We start from the raw sequence: 26083 nt of genomic DNA, 5'->3' as shown, positions 1-26083 counted from the left end.
TCCAAAAAATTCTTAGCATGGCCGCTCCTCGAGTCTGCCTTTTTAGAGCATGTGCATTTCTTGGCTGTGGTTTTAGTCCGATTTTATTATCACCTCCAGCTTGGGTTTTAGTCCATACTTTCTACAGACGGTAGTGCTGATAGTTGGCATACCATAACTAGCAGGGGTCTTCATTACACGTTCATTGGATGTTATCCAATCATGTCATCAACCAATCAGGCAATTCAATTACCACAAGCTGTATCAGCCATTTCACTACTATGTCTAAGTTTAGTTAATAGAAATAAAAACTGTATCTTTATAGCGAAGTTACTTTAACATTGTACGTATAGCATCCATTTTAATACTTGCGAAAAGCCAATAATATAATATGTATTTATAACAACAGCACCTCCCACAGAGCCTTGCTGGGACAGATACGCCCTGCCAGGAGGGCAGAGTGGCAGCTGGCTACTTCGTGTCCCAAAACACAGCGGCAGGGAGTTGTGGAGCTTCCACTGTGTGCTCCTGCCTTGGGCTGCTGCCCAGGGAGGGGGGCCATCCTGGTGCTTACCCTCCAATCCCTCCAAGCCTCGGAGGGAACGCCATTTCAGGCAGAGAATGAGTCATTTCACATCAGTCCCAGCAAGGGCGGTGACCCGAGTAGGCAGCTCCTCAGGGGGTTCTGCGTTATGCAATCAGCTCCATCCCACACCCGAAAACGAGAAAAAAGGGTACCCCTGTCCGCATCCCAGCCCGGCGGCGGGGACCCCATCCAGGCTGGGCGGGAGTGACCCTGGCGTGAGGGAGAGCCGGTCCTGGGACACAGCAACAGGTGGAGAAGGATCCCTGAAGGAGCTCAGCCTTTCACAGACGGGTGGTTTCTGGGACACCTGAGCCTCTCCCGGCACGGCACGGCCGCTTTCTGGGACAGGTGGGGAGAAGGCTGAACAGGAGGACCGGAGGTGTCTCCCCGCCGCGGCCCTGCCGTGCTTCACCGTGCGGCGGCCACCGAGCGGCAGCAGACAGCCGCGCCGGGAGGCTCCTGCGTCCGGCGTCCTGCATCCCGGCTCCCGCACCCTGCATCCCGGCTCCCGAATCCCGCATCCCGGCTCCCGCCCCTCCGGCTCCGCGGGCCAGCGGAGCACAAGCGGTGCCCGCCCGCCGCGCGGCCCCCGAGGATGTGTCACTCGACATGCAGGGTCCGTGGTGAGCCCCACCACGATGTGATATCAGCCACAACAGCACCCGAATCCAGGAATTTGCGTTTACACAAAACACGGCTTCTCCCCCATCACAGCCTTTCTTGTGCCTGCCTGCCCATGTCCTTGACTTCCCTTCTTTAGGCTCAGAGCTCGCCCCTGGGCTTTGGACATGATTTCCTGTTGCTGGCAGCAAAGCCCAGACGCAGCCCCTGTAAATCGACGTTTGAACCGGCACCTATAACTGGCTGCAAGCTGGCCCAGCTTAATTGCAGCAAAATGCACATCTTCGCCTGTTTACACAGAGGGAGGGACCAGCATCCTTTCGAGCATGACATGCCAGACTCCAACTGCCTTCTCGCACAGGAAAGACTGAATATGACACTGGGAATCTTGTAGAGGTGTTGTCTTGGCAGTTCTGTTCTCGCTGGCAGCAGAGACTCACTCCTCTTGTGTTTCTTTCAGTATGATGCCATTAGCATGCCTTTGCCTCAGGCCCTTCAAATTCTCAGTGGGTGCTTTTTTTTTTTTTTTTTTTTTTTGCTACTTGTGCTGCAGGCAAGTGACTCATGAGCTAAAGTTTCCATTGGACAGATACCCATACAATAAAGGCCCCAATTGTGAGAAATTTCCTGCGCAAATAAGCACTTAATCTAGAATAGTTTCAGAAGATGTTAATCTGTAGGGTGTAAACCCTGGAGGGTATGTGGTCTGAGGTCCTGGAGGGCTCATTAGCTCGAGAATCAAGCAGCCTAAATGAAAGCTGGCTGAACTTCCCTTCCTTTAGGATGATGTTGCTAACATTTCCCAGCAGGACTGCAGCATATGCCAGAATTCAGTCTGGCAAAGATTAAGGGCTTCAGTCACACTAGGAGAAGGATTTCTTTTCCTTCCACCAGCTGTCACCATCTTCTGGCCTGTCTCCCCTGTGCATGGACTGAGTAGTGTGGACTATCCAGCATTTTCTTCCCCTTGCACAGTCAGGATGGAAGTGTGGCTGTCTCTGGCCCATCACTGATAACCCTTCAGGAATTTTCACTTATTTTTGTTCTCTCTCTTACTTGCTTTCACTTCTCTCCTGCATTTTTTCCAGTTCATTTTCTCCAGGTGGCCTGTCATTTAAAGTCTGCATCTGCCTGTATTTTTTTCCTTCATGACTGTATCTCCTTGTTGTATTTCCTTGATTCTGTATGATGCCACAAACCAAAGCAAGCTTCATTTGAAGACAATCTCTGAAAGAGCCAATTTAGAAGCACCAGTTGCTTGCAGCTGCAACTGTAGTTGCCATCACCTGTAAGGATGCAGGCACCATTTTTATTTTTATTTTTTTTTCATGGGGAGGGACAATTGTCATCATTTTATTGTCCTCCTTCACTGTTGTCCACTTATATTGTGGGGATAGTTAGATGCTCTCAGCATGCATGGTGCTGGCACCAATAAGGACATCAATGCTGAGAACTTTCCACCACCCATGCTGCTGTGACAGCTTCTCTGGCATGGTGACAATCCGTCCAGTCAAACCAGGGAATGGTATCGACCTGGCAGCTTCATCTGCTTTCCAACTCTGCCTCCTAGATCACTGTCAGACTGCATCAGGCTTCTTTGTGTGCTCACAGGGGCCAAATTAACAACAGGTTTTTTTCATCTTCAACGTTCAGCTGTTTCTGTGCTCTCCTGTGTGTGGATCCTTTTTTTTTTTTTGGCGTCAGAATATGTTGTGTCTTAGAAGAAAGCCTCGTAGGTAGTCCTTTCCTGCCTAACAGTAAGGATGACAGGATCCCTGGAAGGTTCTGTGGCTGTAGCACAGTGAAATTAAAGAGTTCATAGTCAGGGGGTAGGAGGACTTTCCCACCCTATAATGTTTAATATCAGTACTATTTTCAATTTCTTGTGGACACTAACCAGCTCAGCAGTCCCTTTGGCTATGACAGTGCTCACTTCTTATTTAAAACTCAGAGACATCCCTTGGGGAACTGTCCTGCCCCAGTGGCAGTAACAGACAGGTGTGGGGACAGCAGAAGAAAAGTTGTGAGCTGTACTTGCTGCAGCATCAGTGTCTGTATGTTTATGATAAGCCTCAGCTTTCTGATGGAGCTGTCAAAATGCAAATTCCATCCAGGTGTGCTTAGTCCCAGCTTTTGTTCTTCTCAGATAAAGACAAACTGTTTCTGCAGGCCTTTGAGTTGGTTTCTATCCTGGAGACATAGCACACTGTGTAGGAATGATAGCTGAGCTGGCCAGGATCATTTGGCTTTCACAGGGAAAAGTTGCTTGGACAGAACCAAAAGGCTTCTGTGGAAAAGAAGAGATTAGCTGGATAGTCCATCCTGTGTGAGACTTGTGTTCATATCTCCTTTTAAACCTGGCTCTGTGGCATCCCTGCTGCATGCCACAGGCTATCAGATGTTTTATAGGACAACATAGGAGGTGGGGCAGAAGCCAGTGAGAGTGGGAGGGAAGGAGGGATCCTGTTTGTGCTGTGAGTCAGAATAAAATCATCTCATTAGAGTGAGAATTTTCAGGAAACAGAGCTGCTGATTTATGTCCAGCTGTCCTTGAGCTTGGCTGAAGTGAGCCAGGGAAGGTATTTCTAGGAAAATGGAACTTCCCAGGTGTGTGATACCTTGTTTCATATCACATTTTGGTTTGCTTGCATTGGCCGGTTGTTTTTTGCCAAAACCCATCTGTTACTTTGCAGGGCTGCTCTCCAGCCTATTTTATCACCTTCTGTAGAACTGACTGGATTAGAATTAAATGTTATAAAAACCTATGGAGGAGACCATTTACCTCCTGGTAACAAAACTGCAAGGGTGGCAACTGGCACCAGAGCAGCAGCAGCAACAAATAGCCAGGGATAGTCCTCCTGCAGTCCTGTGAATAATTTGTGTGATAGTATGTGGAACTATCCTGCTTCAAAACATCTGCAAAGATATGATGCAAGCCTCATAACTTGGACTGTTGTTTTGGGATTTGGACTTGAGCCCGTTTCACAGCTCACCCTGTTCCTTCTTCTTTAGGTATTGCTACAGAATCCCTGTATAGACAGATTGTTGCTTGAAGTCAAGAAAGAGCGGTCCTGGCTCATCTATCTTTCTAAGGCTAAAGACCAGGGTGAACTGGGGCCAGAGAGAAGAAAATGAAGTTTCCTTATTCCTTGTCTTACAGAAGTCTTCATTTGAATTGGGTTTTTTTTTTCCTTGCCTCGTGCTTTTGCCCAAACCCTTTGCCCTACCATCCCCTGCACAGCCACTATGCCCTTAGAGAAACTCTTTATCCCTGTGTCTCCTTTCACTCACCACTGCCCACTGCTGCAGCTCGGGTTTTCCCTTTGGAGATGCAGAGATTCAAGAGATGAGATGACACAGGGTGACTTGGGGACAGAGATCAGAGACGAATTCCACTGCCTAGATACATTGCCTCTGCGATGCTCGTGCTCATGCAATTGTACTTGCAGAGAAGCCTGCACTCATTAGGCTCTGACCACAGGGCAGGCAGGGGTTTCCCCAGAGCTGTTGGTGCTGCTGCTGGAAGGAGATGGGGCATTTTCAGGCTGGCAAGAGGAGCAGCGGTGCCTGCATCCCCCGCAGACAAGCGTCCCACTGCCTGTGCCTGCTGTGGGCTGTGCCCAAGGCAACAACGGGGGCCAGCCCTGCCCAAGTCTCCCCAGCTCTGCCGGCTCATTCCTCCCACTGCTGAGGATGTGTGGGCAGCTGTCTGCTGCCTCTGGGGCAGCATGGGATCTAGGTAGTGCTGAGAGGTGGCCTGACTTCTGCTACCTCTAAAAGAAATTCCTCTGGTTGTGGAAGGGCCCTGCAAATGGACAAGTAGAGCTGCATGGAGGTGTGTTGTATCCCAGCCTGGCTTTGTTTGCCTGTCTCACTCATGCTCCCTCCTTAGGGGAAGAGTTTCCTTGATGAGCTGGAGCAACCAAGGGGAAGTATCACCTCTTAGGACAATCTCTTGGCAGTGAGAAGTGTCTGGGTAGCACAGGAATGATGCAGAAAAGAGAGACCTCCTTTAAAGAGTGAGGGGAAATACTTTACACTATTGTACTGCTCAGGCAGACTTTCCCAATGTTTCTTTTTTTTGAAACACCAGCTTTCAAAACAGAAGCTATTTCACTGTCTTTCCCCATCATCAAAACCCTTTGAAAGTCATTAGGGAAGCATATGCTTCATAAAAAGATAAAACAAGCTTAAAAACAGGGATCAGTAATTTTTTTCTGGGATATTTATTTGCCTTTTGTTTTTTGAGCTCTGAACTGTCCTTCCTGTTCTTTGTCCCACAGGCCTGAACAAATATTTAATGTCAGATGAGTGGCTGTGACGCAGGCCTAAAGCTAGAGGGGTTGAGATGTAGGAAAAGCCTTCAGAATCTGACAGCAAAGGTCAACAACATCCAAGAGGCTACAGAGACATGTTCTGGGGAGTGCTGTAGTTTTTTGATACACTGATTTTGGTGACAATTGTCTTCTATAAACCTCCTGGCTTGTACAGATTCTCCTGTACTATCCAACTCTGTGAAGTGATAAAGCCTCCTTAACAGGATTTATAATAGATGTGGGGTCAGAAAAGTTTAGCTGTTGGGGGACCAACATCTAATATGTGCATAGGAAATATTTCCTGATATTCTGCAAATTTTTAAAAGAGGAAAATAAATGACAAAAATGCAGTTATGTTTTGATTTCTATTTCATTGAGTAATAAAGAGCAGCATATTGAATGTTATAAATGGAACTAAAACATTATGACTCATATGTCCCATCACTGAACTGTCAGAACAAGATGTTTTGTATTTCTGGTTGAGTTATCTACATGCTGATGATCTCACATAATTTTTTTCACTGCCATATTCAAGCTTTCAGTGAAATAACAAATATGACCAGAGCACCTAAGAGGAAAATGGCTGAGGGCACACTGATCACTCATCAGTTTTCATCATTTCTCTGTTGGCTGTCAACAAATCTACTTACCTAACCTCCTTTATTTATAGCCTTATCAGATCCCTGTAACTAATAATGCTTTTTCTTTACCCAGCAGACTCCTGAGCTGGACCTCCTTAACGCCAGACCCCTGCAGTGCTGTTGGTCCCTGATGCATGCTGGGGATTCCTTCTAGTTCAGGTGTGGCCCACAGCCACATTCTGACAGGGTTCTGCTGACTCCCTACCCAGCTGAGATTTTGTGCTAGCACATTTTTGTGCCATGCCTTGCATGTGAGGAGCTGGTGTTCCGGGTGGTACTGAGCGTGGCTCATGATGTGCATTGCAATGATCCGCTCCTGCTGCACACAGCAGGTGTCTGGGCAGCTTCCCTGGGAGGGACTGGCTCTTTCTGAGGGCAGCCACCATCCCATGACAGAACCTTAAGTAAAGACATCCCCTTCCATGGTGGGAGGGTTAAATGTTATCTCAACAGCCCAGCCTGTGATTTTCATCCAGTCTTAGGACACTGCAGCAGCAGGAGGAGGCAGTTCCAGCCCCAGGTGTTTGGAAACTGAAAGCCCTCAGCATCCAGCCTTTTGCTGCCAGCTCACTCCGAGAATCTTGGCCTGTGGCTTGACAATATGACATGAAGCTGTCACAGAACAGCAAAAGCATCCCCTTCCCTAAGATGTGGGAAATCCAGATCTGCATTTCATGCTGCTGTTGCAGGACACAGGAGATGATGCAGTCTGAAAGACTGAAAGAGAATCTGACCTAGGACATGATAAGTTCTTGCATCTCAAACTGTGTTAATTTTACACCCTTGTGTCATTTGCTAATGTTGTTTGCATGATGGAGAGCATGTGAGTGAGAATCAATCAGGTAATACTAATCTAAGAAATTACAGCTGTTGTACATTGTACTGTCACCAAATGGGACGAAAGAAACTTATCCAACACCAGTTTGATGTGAATAAGCAGACACTTCTTTATTCAGGCACCAGGAATATGGGGAATAGCTCCTCTGTAAACATGTTCCACTTAACTAACTAAACCCATCCATTTAATATACTTTTTCTGCTGAATCATCAATACATGGGTTATTTCACATACTATGCATACTATGCATGTTCTTAAAGACAACATTTGCATTGGTTGGTTTTAGTTGTTAATAATTTCATCAATATTCTTAGGCTAAAACAATCACTGGTCGTCTCTCCTGAGGGCTACTGGTTGGAATCCTTAATGTTAAAATCAAGGTGGGAAGTTGGAGTGGGTTTCCAAGCAGCATAACTGGTGAGCATGATGGTCTCCATAGCTTCTTGACTGAAAGATAAGGGTCCAGTAACTTCTTGGTGAGGTTTTTAAGGTTGCATATTCCAAACATAAGACTCGTGATATTTCTGTACTTTACACTTTGCAATTTTCTACTTATAATCATAGCTAACCCTATAGTATCATTTAATAGATTATTTGATCAAAATAATTTGAAAATTTTGAAAATTATTTCAATGTTTTCATCCAAATCTTATTCACTACACAATGGTGGGAGATTTGGAAGTGATTCCTTTGCATCTGGTTGTCTAGCTACTGCTAGGATAATCATCCAATTCCCTACAGTCTTCTTGCTAATTTGCTTCTTTAAAAAATAGTAGATCAACATAATTGCTGGGAAGACTATTAACAAAATTATGTTAATCGGTGACTTTACCAGTGAACTTTTATTCCACCCTAATCCACTAAAAATTTTATCTATCCAATTGTCTTATGTAGAAGCTCATGAATATTTTCTTCTACATTTTCTAGTAAGTCCAGGTCATGCTCTACATCTTGTGTCACATTCAGAATGTGTATGCAGCAGGGATCCATTCTGTCTTTAAAGTATCCACAAACCCCATGTTCTTTGAGCAGAAGCATATCTAAAGCCATTCCATTTTATAAAGCCATCCTGGAGGTTGCTTGTAACAGCATGCTTAAATCCGTAAATCCTTTCCTGGTTGCATTTGCCAGCCTTTCTACGTGTCCTGTGAGTTGATATCCATTCTTTATTCCTGGATATTACTAAAGGAGTCAATAAGCACTCTGAGGCCCAACTAACTTTCACTCCAGATGAAGGTTCATTCCATCTTTCATCCATTTTTGATTTTCGCACCTGTTCCGACTGCAGGTTTTCTACCGTTCCCCTAAAAGGAACTTTCTTCCCAATGGGACATAAAGTTGGCATACCTAATGAAACTTGCTATACTTTACCATCTCAAGGTAAAGGAGTTGTCCAAGTCCCATCACTCATTGCCCATACTAAATGCCCAAGGTTCCTAACTTTAGCTCTACTGCAGCTAAATTAGATTCCCCTCCTATCAGTCAATTAGAGATTATTTCTGAGGCCTCAGAATATCCATACTTAAAGCAGCAGTTAAAGAAGGAATAGCCTATATTAATTACCTTATCAACAGGACTACAATTATATATCCTCTCACATTTCCACCATGACACTGGCTTTTGCTTTACATGATATCAGGATCCCCTTTCTTGCAGAAATGGCCAGTTTGCAAAAACTGAGCCATCCCAAGTAAAACACCAAGGGGCCTTTGTCATATACTGAAATTGCAAAAATAATAGACCAAATGGAGTCCCAGTATGCCTCCTTTTCTTTTGTTTGATTAGTTTTGCCACATGTCCATTCCATAAACATTTGGCTCACATTTTTCTTTATTTGTTCATCATAAGAACATATCCTATTGTCTGAAATCTACCTATTTTGGTGAAAATGTAATTTGGAAATTTCTCAAATCATCTCTGTTCCCAGGAGACTTCCATTGTTTCCTAATTTTCTCTACCTGCTCCTTCCATGCAATTACAGGTTTCTGTTTACAATGTGTGGTTTCATTTTTATGTTCTTCAATAGTCAAATTCATGGTTAAAATTCCCCATGAAATGGGCTCACCTATTGCTCTTGGTACTGGTAAACAAGTGGTAAGCTGTGATACTTTCTGCAAATTGGCAAACTCCTTGATTAATCCGAACATCAAATTCTCCTCTGCAGTTTTTCTCAGAAAGAGGATTAATTGCTCTATTTTTGTTTGACTTTTAATTCTCATTTTGCCTTTCTTCATGATCTGGGTGAGTGCACTTCTTTCCAGATTACTGAGTTGGCAAATCAAATTTCCTTGGTCTCTTTCCAAGTCAACAATATTCCCTGCTTTAAAGTTTGGTATTCCCTGCAAATCACTTCTTGTTTTGGACTTTGTAACGCTATGTGAAATCTTGAGCCTCTTTGTTCCTTGTTTTCAATGGGCTGGCAACGAAAATCACCTTCACTCAACAAGTTACTGACTGCCATCCTTCAGGATGATAAGGTGTGCCAATGTGCCATTTACCTATGCATTCAATTTTAATAACAATTCTTTAATATCTCTTTTTCTCAGCTCACTTTCAATTTACCAGGATTAAAGTTTGGAATCTGAGTAAAATCACACTTCAATTTCAATGGATCTCCATCTCTTATTGATACTTCCTGTTGTTCAGTTTTTACCTTGCCCCAGACTCCCACTAACGTTAGTTTCCAAATTTTTGTTAAACTGATGAATAAAGCCCCACAAAACTGGATTTTCTGCCGATATTTGCATTGGCAAAATATTATTGAAGTTACATTCTATAACCTGCCAAATTTTTGCACTATCTTTAAAACCACATCCCCCTTCCCAAAAGTCAAAAACATAGTTTCTATTATTATTATTATTATAAATATGCAATTATTTATCATCTTCATCTAAATCAAGTAAATAGTATCCCCCTAGAAAATAATATTACATACCTAAAACAATAGGATTTTTATATATATATATATAAGCTCCATGTCTTGTCAAGAGTCAGTCTTGTCTCTGCTGAATTTAATGTGTGGCTGCTGGTTTTACCAGTGTGTGATGAACCCAATGTTCATTCCACCTTGAGTGCAGTGTGGGTTACCAGGAGAACTTGATCTGGTCCCTTCCACTTCTCCTGGACTGGTCCAAAATTCCAGGTTCTGATGCACACCAAATCTCCTGCTCAGAAAAGATGTACAGGCAAGTCTAGTCCTACTAATCCTACTGATCCTACTACATCTGTGATGTATCTTTTAAAACTTGAAAAAATTAGTTTCAGTGCTATTAAATATTAATTTCAGCAAAATCTTTGAGACTTCTCCTGTCTTGTTGGTATGACATGGAGAAGCTTCTAGCCATCTAAAAAAAGTATCAACCAATACCAAAAATATACCAGTCCCCATTTTGCCTGGGCAATTCTGCAAAATGAATTTGCCAATAATCTGCGTGTAAATTCCTGTGTTTTACTAGCCCTGGAGGTGGCCTTCCTCCCTCCTTGGGATTATTTTACAAAACAAATCACTTGTTTTTCAACAACTGATCTATTAATTTCTGCCATCTTTGTGCTTACTATATTCCTTTATAAAGTAGTTACCATATTCTCTCTTTCCTAATGTGTTTTCCATTTTAGTTCTGTTATCTATCTTATACATTAATTGTGGAGGTACAGCTACCTGCCCACATAAGTTTACCAATCATTTGCTGAAATTTTTTTGTAGCTTCTTATGATAGGGCTAATTGGCTATCCTGATTGCTATAATTTGGTTTTTGTTCCCAGACATTCAACTTTTTGCTAGGTATAAGTGCAAAGATACCCTTTTCAGCAACCTCTAGCTATTTTGTCAGTGAATTGATACCCTGTATTAACTGGGGAGCCTCCAAACTGATGAGCTTTACAAGGGCATCACGGCCACTTCTTTCAGCTTTTGCACACTCTGCAGCAGTGGACTAATTTATCCTCTGTATTTAATAGGAACCCCCCTATGCCAATAACAGTTCCCTTTTTTCCGTGTGGTTTCACAGTGTATTACTCCAAACCCATATTTTAAATCAGTCCATATGTTTACCCTTTTTCCTTCGGTGATTTCTAGCACTCAGTGTAAGGTCACTAATTCTGCTTTTTGTGCTGATGGGTTAAAAGGTACAGCCTGGGCTTCTATTACCTGAGTCAAGGTTCCTACTGCATAAGCAGCTGCCTGTTTTCTGTTTTGTACCACGCTGCTCACACTGGAGTGCAGGTCCAGTTCTGGGTCCGGGATGGGATCACTCTTGAGATCAGGTCTGCCAAAACACACTTGTTCAGTGGTTACCAGTGTTAGGAAAATTAATTCAAGATGCCAGAGGTTTACGTCCAAAAAGGAGACAGAGGAGTCCTGTAACGTTATTCAAATAATACTAAGGACCGTGGAACATTTCCCGTGGGGTCTCTCAAATTGCTAGAGGGTACAGCCTCCTTGTTATCCTAACTTCCCAGTCTCATTTCCCTCTTTCCCTCTCTATTTCCTCTTTGGCTGAGGTACTTGAGAGGTACAGACCCACTTCTAATGCGCACCCCCCCTCCTCCCCCTCCCCCCCCCTCCTCCCCCGCCCCCTTCCTCTGTATCTCCGTTCCTTTTCTCTCAGTTCAGGAATTTAGCACGACCTTGAGTCAGCAACAGTCTCTGTCAATTAGTGGAATTCCTCTGGAATTTATGCTTCCTCCCATTGCTTCTTTTACCTATCAGTATCTAGCTTTATCTACAAGCAGGCCCACAGTTCTTTTGTAAAAACACCTCCCTCTCATTCCTTTCAGTAGGCAGTCATGATCCAAAGCTCTCTGGGCTTTTTTTAAAAAAGCCTGGAGAAACACGGCTGGGTTTAAAACAGTGTTTACCTTAAGCTCAACATTGTCCAGCTCCAATAGAGCAACCTGGTATTGCAACATCCTGCTGGCAACATCCAGTGTCCTCCTTTTGTTCCAAGACAGCTGTGCCCATGTGGGGCACACAGGAGCTTTTGTGCTTCTCTGCAGCTGCCACCTCTCTCAGGTATCCATCTTCACTTCCATTGTCCAATTGTTTGGACAGGATACTTTCATGACCCAAATGCTGCACCAGCATCCCTGGTGCCAGGTGCATCCTTTCCTGCACAAATAACTCAAATGGTTTGGTTTCAGTGTGCGAGGCCCAATGCAGGGCTTGGCATTAAGGTCCCTTTAGGGCTTCAAAGACCCCTTCAAAGACTCTCAGGAGTTTATACCAAGTATTTTTGGTGGAGGATGGTGCAAGGGTTTTGCCAGTACCTCATAACTGGCAATCCATAACCGATAGCATCTGGCTGTACCTAAGAAGGCTTGTATTCCTTGGCTCTGGAGTCTGGCAAGTGGCTTCTTTTCAGCTGCTTCCCAAGCTTCTTTTTCCCTGCGAGATCTCAAAACTAAAATATATTACTTCTTTTTGTCTATTTGTGCCATTTTCTTTTACACTCTGTATCCAAATACCCCCAAGAAATTTAACAGACTTACACTAGCACTGAGGCACTTACTTTCAGTCTTGATTGCTGGTAAAATATCATCCACACATTGTAGTAAAGTTCTGTTCAGAATTTGTTTTTCCAGCTTTCCAATTTTTTTTTTTTTTTTTTTAAACTGTGAGCACAGTCCACATCACCTGCACCTTCCACCTGGTGTTTGGACTTCCCCACTCAGAAGCAAACAATTTATAACTGTCTGTGTCAAGAGGTATTGCAGAGAAAACCTCCTGAAGATCGAGCATCATAAACCATTTATATTCCCCTTCCAGTGCTGTCAAGAGTGTGTACAGACTAGCTACTGCTAGATAAATATCAGGTACTTTTTATTAATAGCCCTTAAACCTTGCAATAATCTATAACTAGTAATCCCAGAATGTTATATTCTAATTTACACTCTTTCAATAACCCATATTCTAGCATTTTTTCAAAATGTTTTTCCACCTCTTTACTTGCCTCCCACATAAAATGATATTTTTGCTTTACCAGTTTGGCTTCAGGTGTGAAAGTAATCCTTTCTGGTTTGGCCACCTTTGATCATTCAGGCATCTCAGTTGTATGTAACAATGGCCTTAATTTTCTACCTCCTCTGGGATTTCTTCCAGCTCTTTTTTTATTCCTGTAACATAAAAACCTTTGCCTCAACAACTTTTAATTCTGATATTTGAATTTATATTTCTTCATCACAGGAAGTTATTTAAGCATCCAGTTTTCCCAGTAGATCTCTTTCCAACAAGGGCATTATTAATTCCGGAACATACACATTGGTGTGCCTCCCACTGTTTTCATAACTTAAATAGTAATGCTTGTAAAAAACAAAAAAAAAAAAGAAAAAAAAGCCTGTTCTCTTCCCTCCCTTTTGCACCCACAATGTTTACAGGTTCCAAACTAAGTTTTTCTCTACACATACTCAATACCAAATAAGTTGCTCCTATACTGATTAAAATTAACTTTTTCATTAGCATAACTGGTGAGCATGATGCCCTCCATAGCTTCTTGACCAAAACATAAGGGCCCAGGTATCTTCTTGGTGAGGTTTGTAAGATTACACATTCCAAACATAGACTAGTGATATTTCTATACCTTATACTACGCAATTTTCCACTTGTAATCATAGCTAACCCTTTATTTTGATATAATCAATTATTTGATCAAAATATTCATAACAATATGAGAGTGTGTGTGTGTCTGAACTTGCAGGGGTCACAGATAAAAGCCATATGGTTTGTGGAGCTAGAGGGGATGAATGGGAAATGGCTTCTGGAGAAGAGATACAGGCATTAGTGTCAGCCCATCACATACTGCATAGATCATTGGAGAAAGCTGTTGACAGGCACATTGCAGGGAGCAGAGCTTTTGCAGTTTAGGAAAGTACTTATCCCATGTTTTGACTTCATCCCATGTCATAAACTTCAAGTCTATTGCTGTCAGAGCAGAGTCACTGGAATGGATCATGCAAATGTCCTGGTTTTTTACAAATCTCAAAATAGATGGATTTCTCCCCTTTTCATTCTTGTTCATATATTCATCAGCAGAATAGAGTATTCTGAGTTGATGGGGACACACAAGGATCAAATCAAAATCTAATTCCAAGATGTGTGCATCTTAGAGGCCTGGCCAGACAAGACAGGAGTTAAAGAACAGCTGTTTTAATAAAATACAATAGGAAGAGGAGTATAGACAACAAGTAAATCTAAGACCCCTGTTATAAATGAAATTTGACAGCTAGGTGTATTGAATTAACAGCAGTTTAATTGAAAATCAATACAATTTAGTGAATTGAATAGCAATTTGGTATAGATGAACACAATTTAGGAAAATAATACAATTTATTGAATTGAATAGCAATTTGGTGTAAAAGAATACAATTTAGTAAAAGAATGCAATTTATGTATGTAATTTGCCAGTAATTAAGTATGATTAAAACATAAGCAAAACTGACTGGGGTATGGAGAGGGCTTGTCACCCTAGCTCACATACAAAACAAAGCAATTCAAACTAAATTTATATACTATATGCTTATACATATTAATTTATGTTTCCTGTAAGTTTCCTCCCACTTTCAATTCTGAAATTCTACATCCCTATACTTCACGGCACATGCTTCACTTGTTGCTAGGGGGTCTTCAGTCTTGTTTTGGTGGTCTTGGGGTGAAGGCTTATGCTCATCCTTGTTGTCCTCTGGATACCCTTACAGGTTGCATGTGTGTATTAAGCATTGTGTTATGCAAGTAAGCATTATATTCCACTAATTAGTCTTACATTTTATAATTTCAGGCCCTATGCTTGAATTCATTCCAGCTTTGTCCATTTCAAGGTCGATTTTCTCTTGAGACATTACTTATCTTAAAACTAATTCCTGTATCCTCTTTTTAACATGTAACACCTGTAAAGGGGTTCATCTGCCTTATAACACTAATTCCCTTTCTTGCTTTATAATAACAACTTTCCAAACAGTTACAATTTAGTTAGCACGAATCATTTCCATTTATCACAACCCCCTCGGATGCTGGGCGCTCTGTGTTCAGGCAGCGTTGTTCCAAGACCAGAGGGGAAACCCTGCTGGGTTTGGTAGGGAAGGTGATGAAGCTTTGCTGACACTTTGTGAGTGAAGTCTCTCATGTTGTGTTTTGTATCTGTGAGCACTTCATCTTTGACAAAGTCGTGACAAGCGTGGAAAGACAAGGCAGAGCCACCACGCTTTGCGCGGAGCTGAGCTTCAGGTGCTTCAGGGAAGGTCTGTACACCACAGGCAACAGCTGAGACCCTGGGAAGAATCATCATGTTTTTCTGCCAAGGGAGCATTACCATCCCTTTTGTTATAAACGCAATAGCAAAATAAGGTTAATATAAAAAGCAATTTATTATAAAACAATTCCAATCATAAGCAACGAGAGAAAAAACCACAATAAATAAATCAGCGCAGCGCCGGGTGGACAGGGGTCTGCACCCAGGGGTACAGATTTTCCCAAATCCACAAAGGAGGGACTGCGGTCCGGGGTTTTTATAAGGATTTTTGTATCCTGAGGCAAAACCCGGGATGGGCACAGTCCAACAAAGAGCCTAGATGTGTGGGTGAATAGATTTTCCGGATCCGTCCAGCTGAGTCAATGGTCGACGGGGCAGGGTCCTTTCACATGTGAATGGCTCTGAGTGTCTTCTGATCGCATCTCCCAGGGTGGAGTGTCCAGTTTGGGTGCGGAGCAGATGGATATCTCCACCGGGCTACTCTCATTGTCTGGCTTGATTGCCTGTGTCCTGCTCTTTATTTCGGGCTGATAAGCGTTGCCGTAGATCGTTACTGCCTGACTCGGGAAGGAATCTTTAGATCATACCACATTTTGTATCTTTACATTATTATAAATATAACATATATTTCTTTATTCTCCTTCACGAATTTTTATCTAATGCCACATTTATCACACTTTGAAACTTAGCAGCTTCGGAGAGCTGGTTCAATGAATAACTTTTTAACTGGAAAGGTGTGTCAGCCCCCCGCACTGAGATAAGGCGAGAGGAAAGAGGAGAGAGCACAGCTGGGGGCAGGCAAGTTTGGACACGTCATTAAGAGGCACCGACTGTGGTCAGGCCAAGTTTTCCTGTTCCGTCTTTCATCACCGTGTGCCAGCGGAGCCCGGGGGTTTGCTGCGGTCTGGGCGAGCGTGGAGCCCCGGCTGCAGGGACAGGGAGCAGGACAGCGCCAGGAGCGTCCCCCGGGAAAGGAGAAGCCATGCCCAGGAGAGGTTTTAGAGGGTAAAAGAAATTGCTGACCCAAAAGAAAAAAAGAAAAGCAACCCACCTTCAGCTCTGTGTTGTTGCTGCTGCTTCAACGCCAGGGCATCCCTCGCTTTGCAGCCCGGGGGTGGCGGGGGGCTCTTTGTGGGTGCAGGGTCTCGGCCTTGCTCGGGGAAGGGCGATGCTGGTGGCAGCGAGCCCGAGCGGGACCTTTGTCCCCAGTGTCACTGCACTGCAGCCTGAGCCTCTTGGGGAAGTTCCCACTGGTTTGGAAGCTCTCCCGGGAGCCATAAACCATCGAGGGACATGGTTAAAAGCACAGGAAAGATGCTGGGTGTTGGGAAGGATGAAGGCGGGAACTGGCTGCCAAGAGGAGCTGAAAATGCCTCTTCCTTGCTCGGCAGTTTCGAGGTCTTGAGACAGCTGTTAGCACCCAAAATAAAGTGTCTGAGACCATAGTTCTCGTCAGTGGAGAATAAAGTGTCTCAGACCATTGTTCCTTTCCGTGGGGTGGGGAGGGAGGAGGAAGTTTTAATGCAAAGTTCAGTGAAGAAGTGCCTTGGTTGTGTGAAGCATTAGCAAGGGACAAAAAATGCGGATTGAAGAAGTTTTGGCAAATCTACGCTCATGTATTTTTAGACATTATCATTATTACTGTTATTATCTTGCAATGAGAAGAGTTTTAAATAGTTTCTAATAAAAAGTGTTAGAGGAAGGAAAATTATTAAATGCCTGTGATGATTATTACAGTAAGTTTATTACACAGTTTTAGTGAGAGAGATATTCGTATTAGGAGGTGTTCTTGTAAAATTGGTACATTTTAAAATCATCTCATTGCATTCCTGTTCAGGTTGTGGATGATGGGACCATACAGTAAGAAATACATAAATAACACATTTTAAAATGTGTTTTGTAATCACTTAATACATCTTCAAGGTTTAATGCAGGTTTATGTAGCAGCTGCGTATTAATAAAAAATGAAATAAAGCCTAGGAGACAGGCTAGGTTACGTTGGCTGTCATCCCTCTGCCTTTTCTGACCTAATTCCTCTAAAGATTTTGGGGTACAATCCACCTTTCAAATTATTTGTCACACTTCACAGAATTTCTCTGCAGCTCTCAAATTCTGAAAGGATTACAAGTTCACCACTATGAGATTGATGAACCAAATTTAGATAGAAAAATAATAATGTTTTTTTTCATTATATCTTTAATTATTTGCTAACTACGAATATTTGTATCAACAGCTGTTATATGATTAATTTTTTTTTTAGTTAGGCTCTGTGTGCATACATGTACCATGCGTAACAATGCCGAACAGGAAGGATGGTGATAACTATAAAAATTTTAAAAAATAGTTGAATCAATTTCATGGATTTGGGTAATGTGTCTGTAAACTCACATTTTACTTGAAGTATTCTCTTACCTGACTTGGGGAGAAAAATGAACGCTGCCTTTCTGTATATATTCTATAGTGTGTGAATGTTTTATCACAGTTTTAAAATTTCTCATTTCTCCTTCTGGTAGTGTTTAAATTTTCATTAATCTGCTATTTAAAAATAGCAAGTTACAGCTGTAGCAAATATTAAGAAGAATACAGACTTTTGGTCATATTGCATTAAGTTGATTACACTGTAAATTTCACTCGGCTTAGCACATCCCTAAGGTGTCTATATCTTGAAGATCAATGTATTTCAAGATTGTTCTAAAGAAATAGATTTATGTCCCTGAAAATATGCACAGGACACCCATTGCAATGGCTTGTCCAGAGTGCAATATTTTATGGTCAAAACACAGGCAAGAGGGTGCTTAAGACCTGTTCAAGTAAGACTTGGAAGTTTTAATTTGTGTGTTATAATCAGATGGGAATATCTACAGATACCTTTGAACCAATCCTATCTCTGTAATCTGTTGTGACATTGCTTTCCAAAACCTTAAAGGTACCTTCTGTAAAAATTAGGTGAACTGACTTGGCTTGAATATTGGGAGTTTAATGAATTTTCTTTGGTGAACTTCAACCAGTCACATATTTTATATATATATTTATATATATAAATATGTATTTTATGAATTATATACAAATATGTAAATATGAATTTATTGTGAACATATTATTTTAATGCATTATTATATGAGTTTTAAAAATTGAAGTTTTACAGAAATTTAATCTAATACTCAATTTCCAAATAGCATAGTATAAATGGAAAATGTGCACCTCTTTTAACACCTCAAATGAGAAAGCATAAAAATTGATTCTGTGCTTCAATTTTGTCTCTCTTAGTGGTTTTTTTTAACAACCTACTACAGGAATTGTGTATAATAAAATAGTTATTAAACTGTACCAGAATTAAACTAGAATTAAATTAGGTGACATTAACATTTTTTATTACATTTACATAAATTCAATAGAAAGTCTGATAAATCTGCATGGTTTATATAAATGGAGTTTATACGGAGAAGATAAAGAGAGACACACCCTGTGGTTTAGAAACTGGTTTGTGTGCATATGTATTTTAATGTTTAGGAGGCTGGGATGAGGAAGGAGACAGGGTAAGAAGACAAAGCCTTCTGACTGACTCAGATAAATTAGATGCTTTTTTACATAGGTGATAAGTCCTGCAGATAGAGAATATGTGACAGTTACTTTTTCTGCAAGATTTCATTTGCCCCTGATCCAGACTGGGAGGGTTTTGTGACTTTTTTTGTTTGTTTATTTGTGGCTTTTGTTGTGCTTTGTGTTTGTTGGTTTGGTTTGGGTTTTTGTTTGTTTGTTTTTTATTACTAATGAGTACTAATCTATAAAACAATTCAGAGGCTTATTGCTTCTCTCTTCAGAATCTGATCAATTGTCTACTAGATTTACTCTGAATTATTCTAATGGGGAAAAACATATATCTGAATTGTATTCTCATATAAATCACTATATAATGCAATTGTACTAAGGCCACAAAGTGCCTCTGGAGACTTCATTATTTATGCATTATGGATAATTATTGAGTATAAAAGATATATTCAAGACTACCAGCAGTCTTTGAGTAGATTCTTAACTGACAATATTTAGAGGTCTTTTCTGAAGTCAGAAAATATCTGTCCTGCTCATGTAGGATGGTGCTGACTGTGCTAATCCTTACGAAAGTACAAACATCGAGAGAATCCAATAAGGAAAAACACTCATCTTCATTGTGTATCAGTGCATTTATTTTCATTCTTTTACTTCTTTTTTTTTTTTTGGTATTAGTTTTTACAAAATTTATAACAGCTCCCTACATTGAAAAGGGCTATATAGGAAAACTACATTGTAAAAATGTCTGACACATGAAAAATTATAGAGAGCTTTTAGAAATTCTCCCACTGATGGGGAAGAGGTCAAGCATAGGGAGTGGGGAGGTAGTGAAAGTTCTACATGCAGCTGTAGATGAGGGGAGGATTAGCAGTTCAGGGTTTGGTTCCTTTAGTTGCTTTACCCTGCCTGGTGCCTGTCTCTCCATTTTCCTTGTGCTGCTGTCTCGTGCTTTGCCCTTCTCAGTTCTCCTCTGATTTCCTCTGCCCTCCCCCTTTTTAATGTGCTGGAGTACTAGAGAAAACACAGTTGGAACCAGTGATTCCTTGAAGTTTCTCTTCTGTTTCAGCATGTATATATCTAAGTGGGCATTAAGAGAACACTTTGATCCCCGCAAGTATCCACGGGAGACGTACCTACTGTGCGAGCTGGAGTGGGGTAGGAGCAGCAACTTTTGGCAGCATTGGGTCAGAAATGACAATGATTACCATGCGGAAGAGTACTTCCTGGAGAATATCTTCGAGCCAAGAAACAACAATTTCTGTAACATCACCTGGTACCTGTCCTATAGCCCCTGCCCAGGGTGCTGCCAGGTAATACAGGATTTCCTGGAGACGCATCACAATGTGAACATAGACATCCGAGTAGCGCGGCTCTACTACGCAGACACTGCAAGCAACCGCCAAGGCCTGAGGGAACTTCACAGCTCGCAGGGAGTAACCATTGATGTCATGGAAGAACAAGGCAAGGTTTCCCATGCTTTGTGGGACTGGGGAGGGGTGAGCTGGTGAACTTTGTGCCTGGGTGAATTGGGCATGGGCTTGCTTCTGTGGTGCCCTGTGTCCCACTCAGCTTCTTTGGGGGCACAGCCATCACCATGCAGTGAATGCGAGTCACATCCAAAAAAATGATGTTTAGATAGCACAGGAGAAGAGGAGCAGGACCCTTAGCAACCAGATTGGTATGAAAATTCTCCCTTGTTTAGATACACCATCCTTATGGCACTCCTGAGGGAATGGAAGATATTGTCCTCCTCCCTTGTCCTAAGGGAATAAATGCAGTTGCTGGGATAAGGCTGGCTGAAGAGCTCCTCTGCAGTTGAGGGAGGGAAAAAAATTGCTCAGAGTGAATGGCATTGGTTGCAAATATGGAGCGGACAGCATCCATCAGCTGATCTGTCCATGGCCAAGCTGTCTCTGTGATATGGACACAAGGAAGAGCTTAAAAAGTCTTGTTCCTTGAGCTTCTTTAGTATCTGAATAAACTCAGGTTAATTATCTTCTCTTTGTCCAGACTACAAATACTGCTGGGAGACCTTTATAGCAGGCGATGTCAGTTATGATTTCACACCCGTGGACTATCAACTGGAGATATGGAGGAATCATTTAAGGCTCAGAACTATCCTTACGGTCAGTGCAGTCTGAGAGACAGAGGGAATCTCGTGAAAGTATTTGCAGTCTAGGGTAACCTAGCTGTAAAGAGTGGGAAAGAAGCTCTTGTTCACATGTAGCTCTAGTTGGACTTTAAAGAGTGCTGCAGCAGGCTTTTGGAAAAAATAACGTGCTAAAATCACAGGAACTATCCTGTCCCACTGGAAGAGAAGAACTGTGGGTATTTTTCTATCACATTGATGCTGTCTTGTTTTTTGCCTTTTCTTCTTCTATATGTTCTCTCTATTCTTTGCACATATTTTTGGGGCTCTGTAGCCTATTATTGTATTCTAGATATTTTTCTCAGTACTTTTCCATGCCCTTTCCCTAGGCAGGAAGACAAAACAAATTCCAGAGCTCCAAGCCTCAGGGTTACAAGGCCCCTGTCCTATCTTGGTTCTTCCTGGGAACCATGGTTGAGAACAAGGTCTTTGAGACACATTTTCATAAAGAAATACAAATACAGCTAATACCAAGGGGGGGCTCCAGAGGAGCTTGACTTGGGGGGTGGGGTGGGGGTGTTGCATTACCACTTGTCATCCTAATTGGTGCTTTTTATCAATTATGCTAATTTCCTAAATCAAATCAAAACTGTATTCACCCCCTGTGGGGGGGCTTTTGTGGACATTCACCATAACTGCCCCTGGAGGCCTCCAAATAAAAATCCCCTTTTATATTACCTCCTATACTAAAATAATCTCAGGTTTCATTTCTAGGTTGAAAAAGGCAACAATATTATGAAGGAAAAGCTATGAGTGCAGTTTTTCTCCTTTGGGTTCCAGGGTGGGAAATTCCTTGATTTTCACCTGCAAATCCAGTCTCATCTCAGAAACCGTTCACCAGATTCCTTTTTAACCTGGATTTGAGCATGGGTTTCACTTTGCCAAATGATGCTACTCAGCCCCTTTCTCTCAACATCTCCAGTGGTCTTAAACCCCCCAGTCACTGGGCCCCTGCATATATTATTGAAGTCCCTTCTAGATTCCATTCAGTAACTTCTGTGACTGGTTGGAAGGGTGCAGTTTCTGTGAGATGAGAAAAGCTGTTCAAAACAGAATGTCTGTACCCTGGGAAAATTCAGCCTTTGCTTTTGTTTTTGTTTTGTGCCAGACCTCCTGAAAGGCAGGAGATAGAAGAGTGTGTTTAACAACAGTGCTGAAAGCTTTTGTCCCTAGAGCCAAGAGACTTTGCTTGCATGGATAGGTCCACATCCTTGGCTGGGAAGGACTGTATTAAAAAAAAAATCTATCAAAACTAATATAAGTGCTTCAGCATTTGATTTCTATGTATTAGAATTTTCTGACAAATGCTATTTCTAGTAAATGAGAGTGTGAAAGAAATCTATGTCTATGTGGGTCATTGGTTATTTGGGAAATCCATTTCATATGGCATATGTAGAAAAGTAACATCTTGGGCTACTAGAGCTAATAGACTGCTTCTGCTATGTCTGTTTCAAATCACAGCAGGATCAAAGTGCAATTGGAGGATCTAAAAGTCATACTTCTATTTCCATTTCAGGGTCGTCATTACTAGAACCAAAGAATCACAGAATATCTCAAGTTGAAAGAGATCCAAAATGATCATCAAGTCTAACTCCCTTCTACTCACTCTACCTAAAACTGAACAACATGGCTAAAAGCATCATCTGTGTTATAAACAGTTGTAGTAGTTGGCTTTTGCTATAATTTGTTTGTTTTAATTATAAAATTGTAACTGTTTGTAGATAATTAGAGTAACTCTTATACTGCTTTTAAGTATGGTAAATTTTTAAATTACTTTTAGACAACGTAAAAGGGGAATAATGGCTTTCACAAGATGTAAATCGGCTTGCAAAAGGTGTGTTTTAAGATATGCTTGCTATTACAAAATGTATATCCAGGGTAGCATAAGTGAAGAGCAGAAGACCATAAAGGAAGAAACCAAGCTTAAAATGGCATCAGAAGGCCATCAGAAGACCACCCTAGACTGCTGACATCTCCAAATATTCCGTTGTGCAAACGCTGCAAAAATCTGAAGCAAGACTGTAGTCAATGAGCCCAAAATTTTTCTAATGTCCAAGCTGAGCATCCACAAATGCAGTTTCATTCCATTTACACTAGTCCCATCACTGGTCAGTGGTTCCAGGACTACATAAATTTCAGGATTGCCCAAATTTCAGGATTACCCCATCCCAACTGGAGAATCCAGCACTTGCTCTTGTAATATTTCATGCAGTTGGTGACTGCTCAGCTCTTCAGTATCCATATCTCTCTGCTGGGCCTCTATACCCTCAAGGGAATCCACACATCCTCCTAGTTTAGTCTTGCTGGGGAAGATGAAACAGGGAAACCTTATGAATATGATTGCTTAGCAAAATATTCTGAAAATGTGAAACCTAGAATTGAAAGAGAAATTAAAACTAGCTTTGAGCTATAGGATACTGACTGTTAGTTAATATATAACCAAAGAACTGTAGACTAGCCAGCTGAAGGAGAATCCCTGTTGATTGAACAATACCCTAATTAGTGAATCCAAAGGTCAAAGCAGCAAGAGAAGAATTTGAAGACTAGCTTCTAAAATGTAACACTATGGTAATGTAGTAGTTCCTATAGGCTGGATGTAAATTCTATAGAACATGTGCCATGTACTGGTTGGTTACTGTGAATTAGAATATTCACTATAGAAAAATATATAATGCATTGTAACAAGAACTTCCCTCTCTTAAGTACTTTTACTTCTTACTCTCTTACTTTCTTCTCTTTACCTCTTTACCTCCTTAACCTCTTACTCTCTTAAGCTCCCTCTTAACCTGTCTTAACTTGTGACTTTTTTACCTCTTAGGCTCTTACCCTCTCTTACCCTCTCGTACCCTCTCTCTCTGCCCCCTTCATTACTTTCTGCCCTCATGCTCTCAACCTCCTCTTTCCTCTCTCTTTCTCCCTCTTTGAGCACGTTTACGCTGTGGCTAGCAGTGTAAAAGGATCTCTTCCACCCTCTACCTAAATAATAAACTGCTTATCCCAAGAGCAGCCTGGCTTAGAGAAGTCTCCCACTGCGAGCCCGTTTTACTCCTACAAGTCTCATTGGCTGGATTCCTTAATTTTGGTTCCTACATCTGATTCCTCCATACAGGTGATTTATAAGAAGGTTGAAGATCGCTGGCTGTAAAAATGAGCCCCGAGGAACCCCAATGGTGACTGGTCACCAGCCTGATGTAAACCCATTGACTGTAACTTCTTGAGGCATCAGACTCACCCAGAGCCCTGTGGATTTCTCTAGCTGTGTGCTGGACATTTTACCCTGAAGGTGAAGTACTGAGGCCTGAACAACAGGCCCTGAGGCCATGAACCAAAGTTGACCTCTGGATGAACCTTCCAACCAAAGTTTATATTTCCATCTGCTCATAACAAAGTGCTGTTAGCAATATGATACATGTATCTTTTCCTTGGCAAGAGATGTATTTACCTTTTTGTATTTAGAAACTGGACAAGGCCAAGTCTTTTTTGCTCTACCTCCATTTTTCTATCTTTCCTTCTTCCTTTCTCCCTCTTCTTAAAAGTTTAACTTACTGTTCCAGCAGGCTGCTCAAAGATCACTGTTGCCACATGTTGTTCAGAAAGGTTTAATCTGCAAGCTGTTCAGAAATATATAAACTGTCTCTGCTACAGGCTGCTGAACCTATCATATGGCTTAAATTGCTGTGGTCTATATAAATAAAACTTTCTAATTGATCTCTTGGTGTTGTTTTGCCTTAATTTAGCCCAAGGCTATCCCAGATGTTGTCTACCTCAGAGAAGGTGGTCCAGGATATCCCTCTCAGGACCTGATAATTGTCTCTGAGAATAACCTTCTCCGTACCTTTACCAGGCACTGAAGTGAGACCGGCAGGCCTTTAATTACCAGGGTTTTCCTTCTTACCATTTTTGAAACATTGGAACAACATTGTCACCTTCCACTTGACCTGGAACCTTTCAAGACTCTCAAGACCACTGAAAAATATTGCAAGGTCCTGTGATGATACTGGTCAGCTCCTTCAGTACCTCGGGATGAATCCCATCAGGCCCCATAGATTTTTGCGCATCCATCTGGAGCAGTCACTCCTGAACCAGTTGTCTCTGGGTTTATCATCCCCTCAGTTTTGGTCTTCCAACACAGGGCTCCTGGGGTCCCAGGGCACATCATCTGGAGAGAGATGGTCAGGATGCCAAAAGGAACATCTCTGGAGACTTGCTGTCCTCTCAGATAGCCTTGTTTCCTACCTCACGATTCAAGAGGAACAGAAGTGAACTTAAAACCACAGAAAATGCTCCATCAGGGCAGAAAGCATAGTCCAGACACTGTATCTAGCAGGGACAGAGGGGTTGTTTTTTACAGAGAGCAGACAATCCTGGCCACTAGTTTTGGTTTGTCATGATCCTGTCCTACTACCTCAATACCTACAATGACTTCATTTGGGAGCCCTGCATCTCACTTCTACTGTCTGTTGTCTTGGTTTGAAAAGACAGGTGTCTGCTAAGGAAGGCAGAAACCTCCCTTGAAATGGAAAAATGTAAACCACCCCCTCCCCCCAAATTATTATAATCTTGAAATCAAGGGGCTCTCAGGCAAGGATACGGGAATATACAGTTCTTTACTAGGAAAATGAAAATAAAAATGCAGTAGTACCAAAGAAACAAAAAAAAAACCCACAACCCAGTGACAGAATCAGAATATAATTTGACACTCTGTTCCTGTTGGTCAGAGTGTTGGTACCAGTCTAATTAAATGGTGGCTGCAGTCCTGGACTGACAGATGTGGTTCTGTTGAAGTAATGATCCCATAGAAGGGTGTAGGTTTCCTCTGAAGGTCTGCTGGTGTAGATGGGTCTGGTCTCTCTCCTCTGGGAATTCAGTGGAGAAAGGCTGCTGGGGTGTTCCAAGCTGCTAAAGATATACAGGTTTAGATGCTTGGCTCCTCCCCCTGGGTGGAGCATCTCACAGTGGGATGATGTAATTTTAACAGCCATGCAGTGGCACTCAATGGCCCATTAACAGAAGATATCCTCCAGTTATGAGGGATGGGTCATGCAAGAGATAAAGAAAACTGCCCCACCTGGTTTCAACAGATAGAATATGTACTTTTGGTTTCATCATGCATTGCAACCCAAGACATCTGTATATCGACCTAGTTTCACCTTGTCCTGCTATC

At 42.0% G+C, this 26083-nt stretch overlaps 1 protein-coding gene and 1 long non-coding RNA gene across 3 annotated transcripts; one reads left to right on the top strand and one right to left on the bottom strand.

Moving 5' to 3' along the window:
- Positions 1-14207: 14207 nt before the first annotated feature.
- LOC117244856 lies at positions 14208-16941 on the bottom strand. The gene is made up of 2 exons (XR_004498692.1): positions 16273-16941; positions 14208-15778 (listed from the first exon to the last, which is right to left on the bottom strand). It is a non-coding gene; the product is annotated as an uncharacterized LOC117244856 (long non-coding RNA).
- Positions 16024-24627, top strand: LOC107213017 (C->U-editing enzyme APOBEC-1-like). Of its 2 annotated transcripts, XM_015647017.3 has the most exons (4): positions 16028-16226; positions 19837-20231; positions 20781-20896; positions 22436-24627. In XM_015647017.3, the coding sequence occupies exons 1-4, from the start codon at positions 16204-16206 to the stop codon at positions 22448-22450; spliced, it is 549 nt and encodes a 182-aa protein (XP_015502503.1). In that variant the 5' UTR covers positions 16028-16203; the 3' UTR covers positions 22451-24627. The 2 variants fall into 2 exon arrangements, with proteins under 2 accessions (XP_015502510.1, XP_015502503.1); XM_015647024.3 differs by lacking the exon at positions 20781-20896 and having other exon boundaries at positions 16024-16226.
- The last annotated feature ends 1456 nt before the right edge of the window (positions 24628-26083 follow it).

The sequence above is a fragment of the Parus major genome, chromosome 1 (assembly GCF_001522545.3).
Source record: "Parus major isolate Abel chromosome 1, Parus_major1.1, whole genome shotgun sequence".
NCBI classification, from domain to species: Eukaryota; Metazoa; Chordata; class Aves; order Passeriformes; family Paridae; genus Parus; species Parus major.
This window is presented reverse-complemented; position numbering and strand designations above follow the sequence as displayed.

Coding starts and splice junctions, on each gene's coding strand:
- LOC107213017 (XM_015647017.3), top strand. CDS start 16,204: ATGCCCAGGAGAGGTTTTAGAGG. Junction 16,227..19,836: donor CCCAGGAGAGGTTTTAGAGG/GTAAAAGAAATT, acceptor CTTCTGTTTCAG/CATGTATATATCTAAGTGGG. Junction 20,232..20,780: donor TGATGTCATGGAAGAACAAG/GCAAGGTTTCCC, acceptor CTCTTTGTCCAG/ACTACAAATACTGCTGGGAG.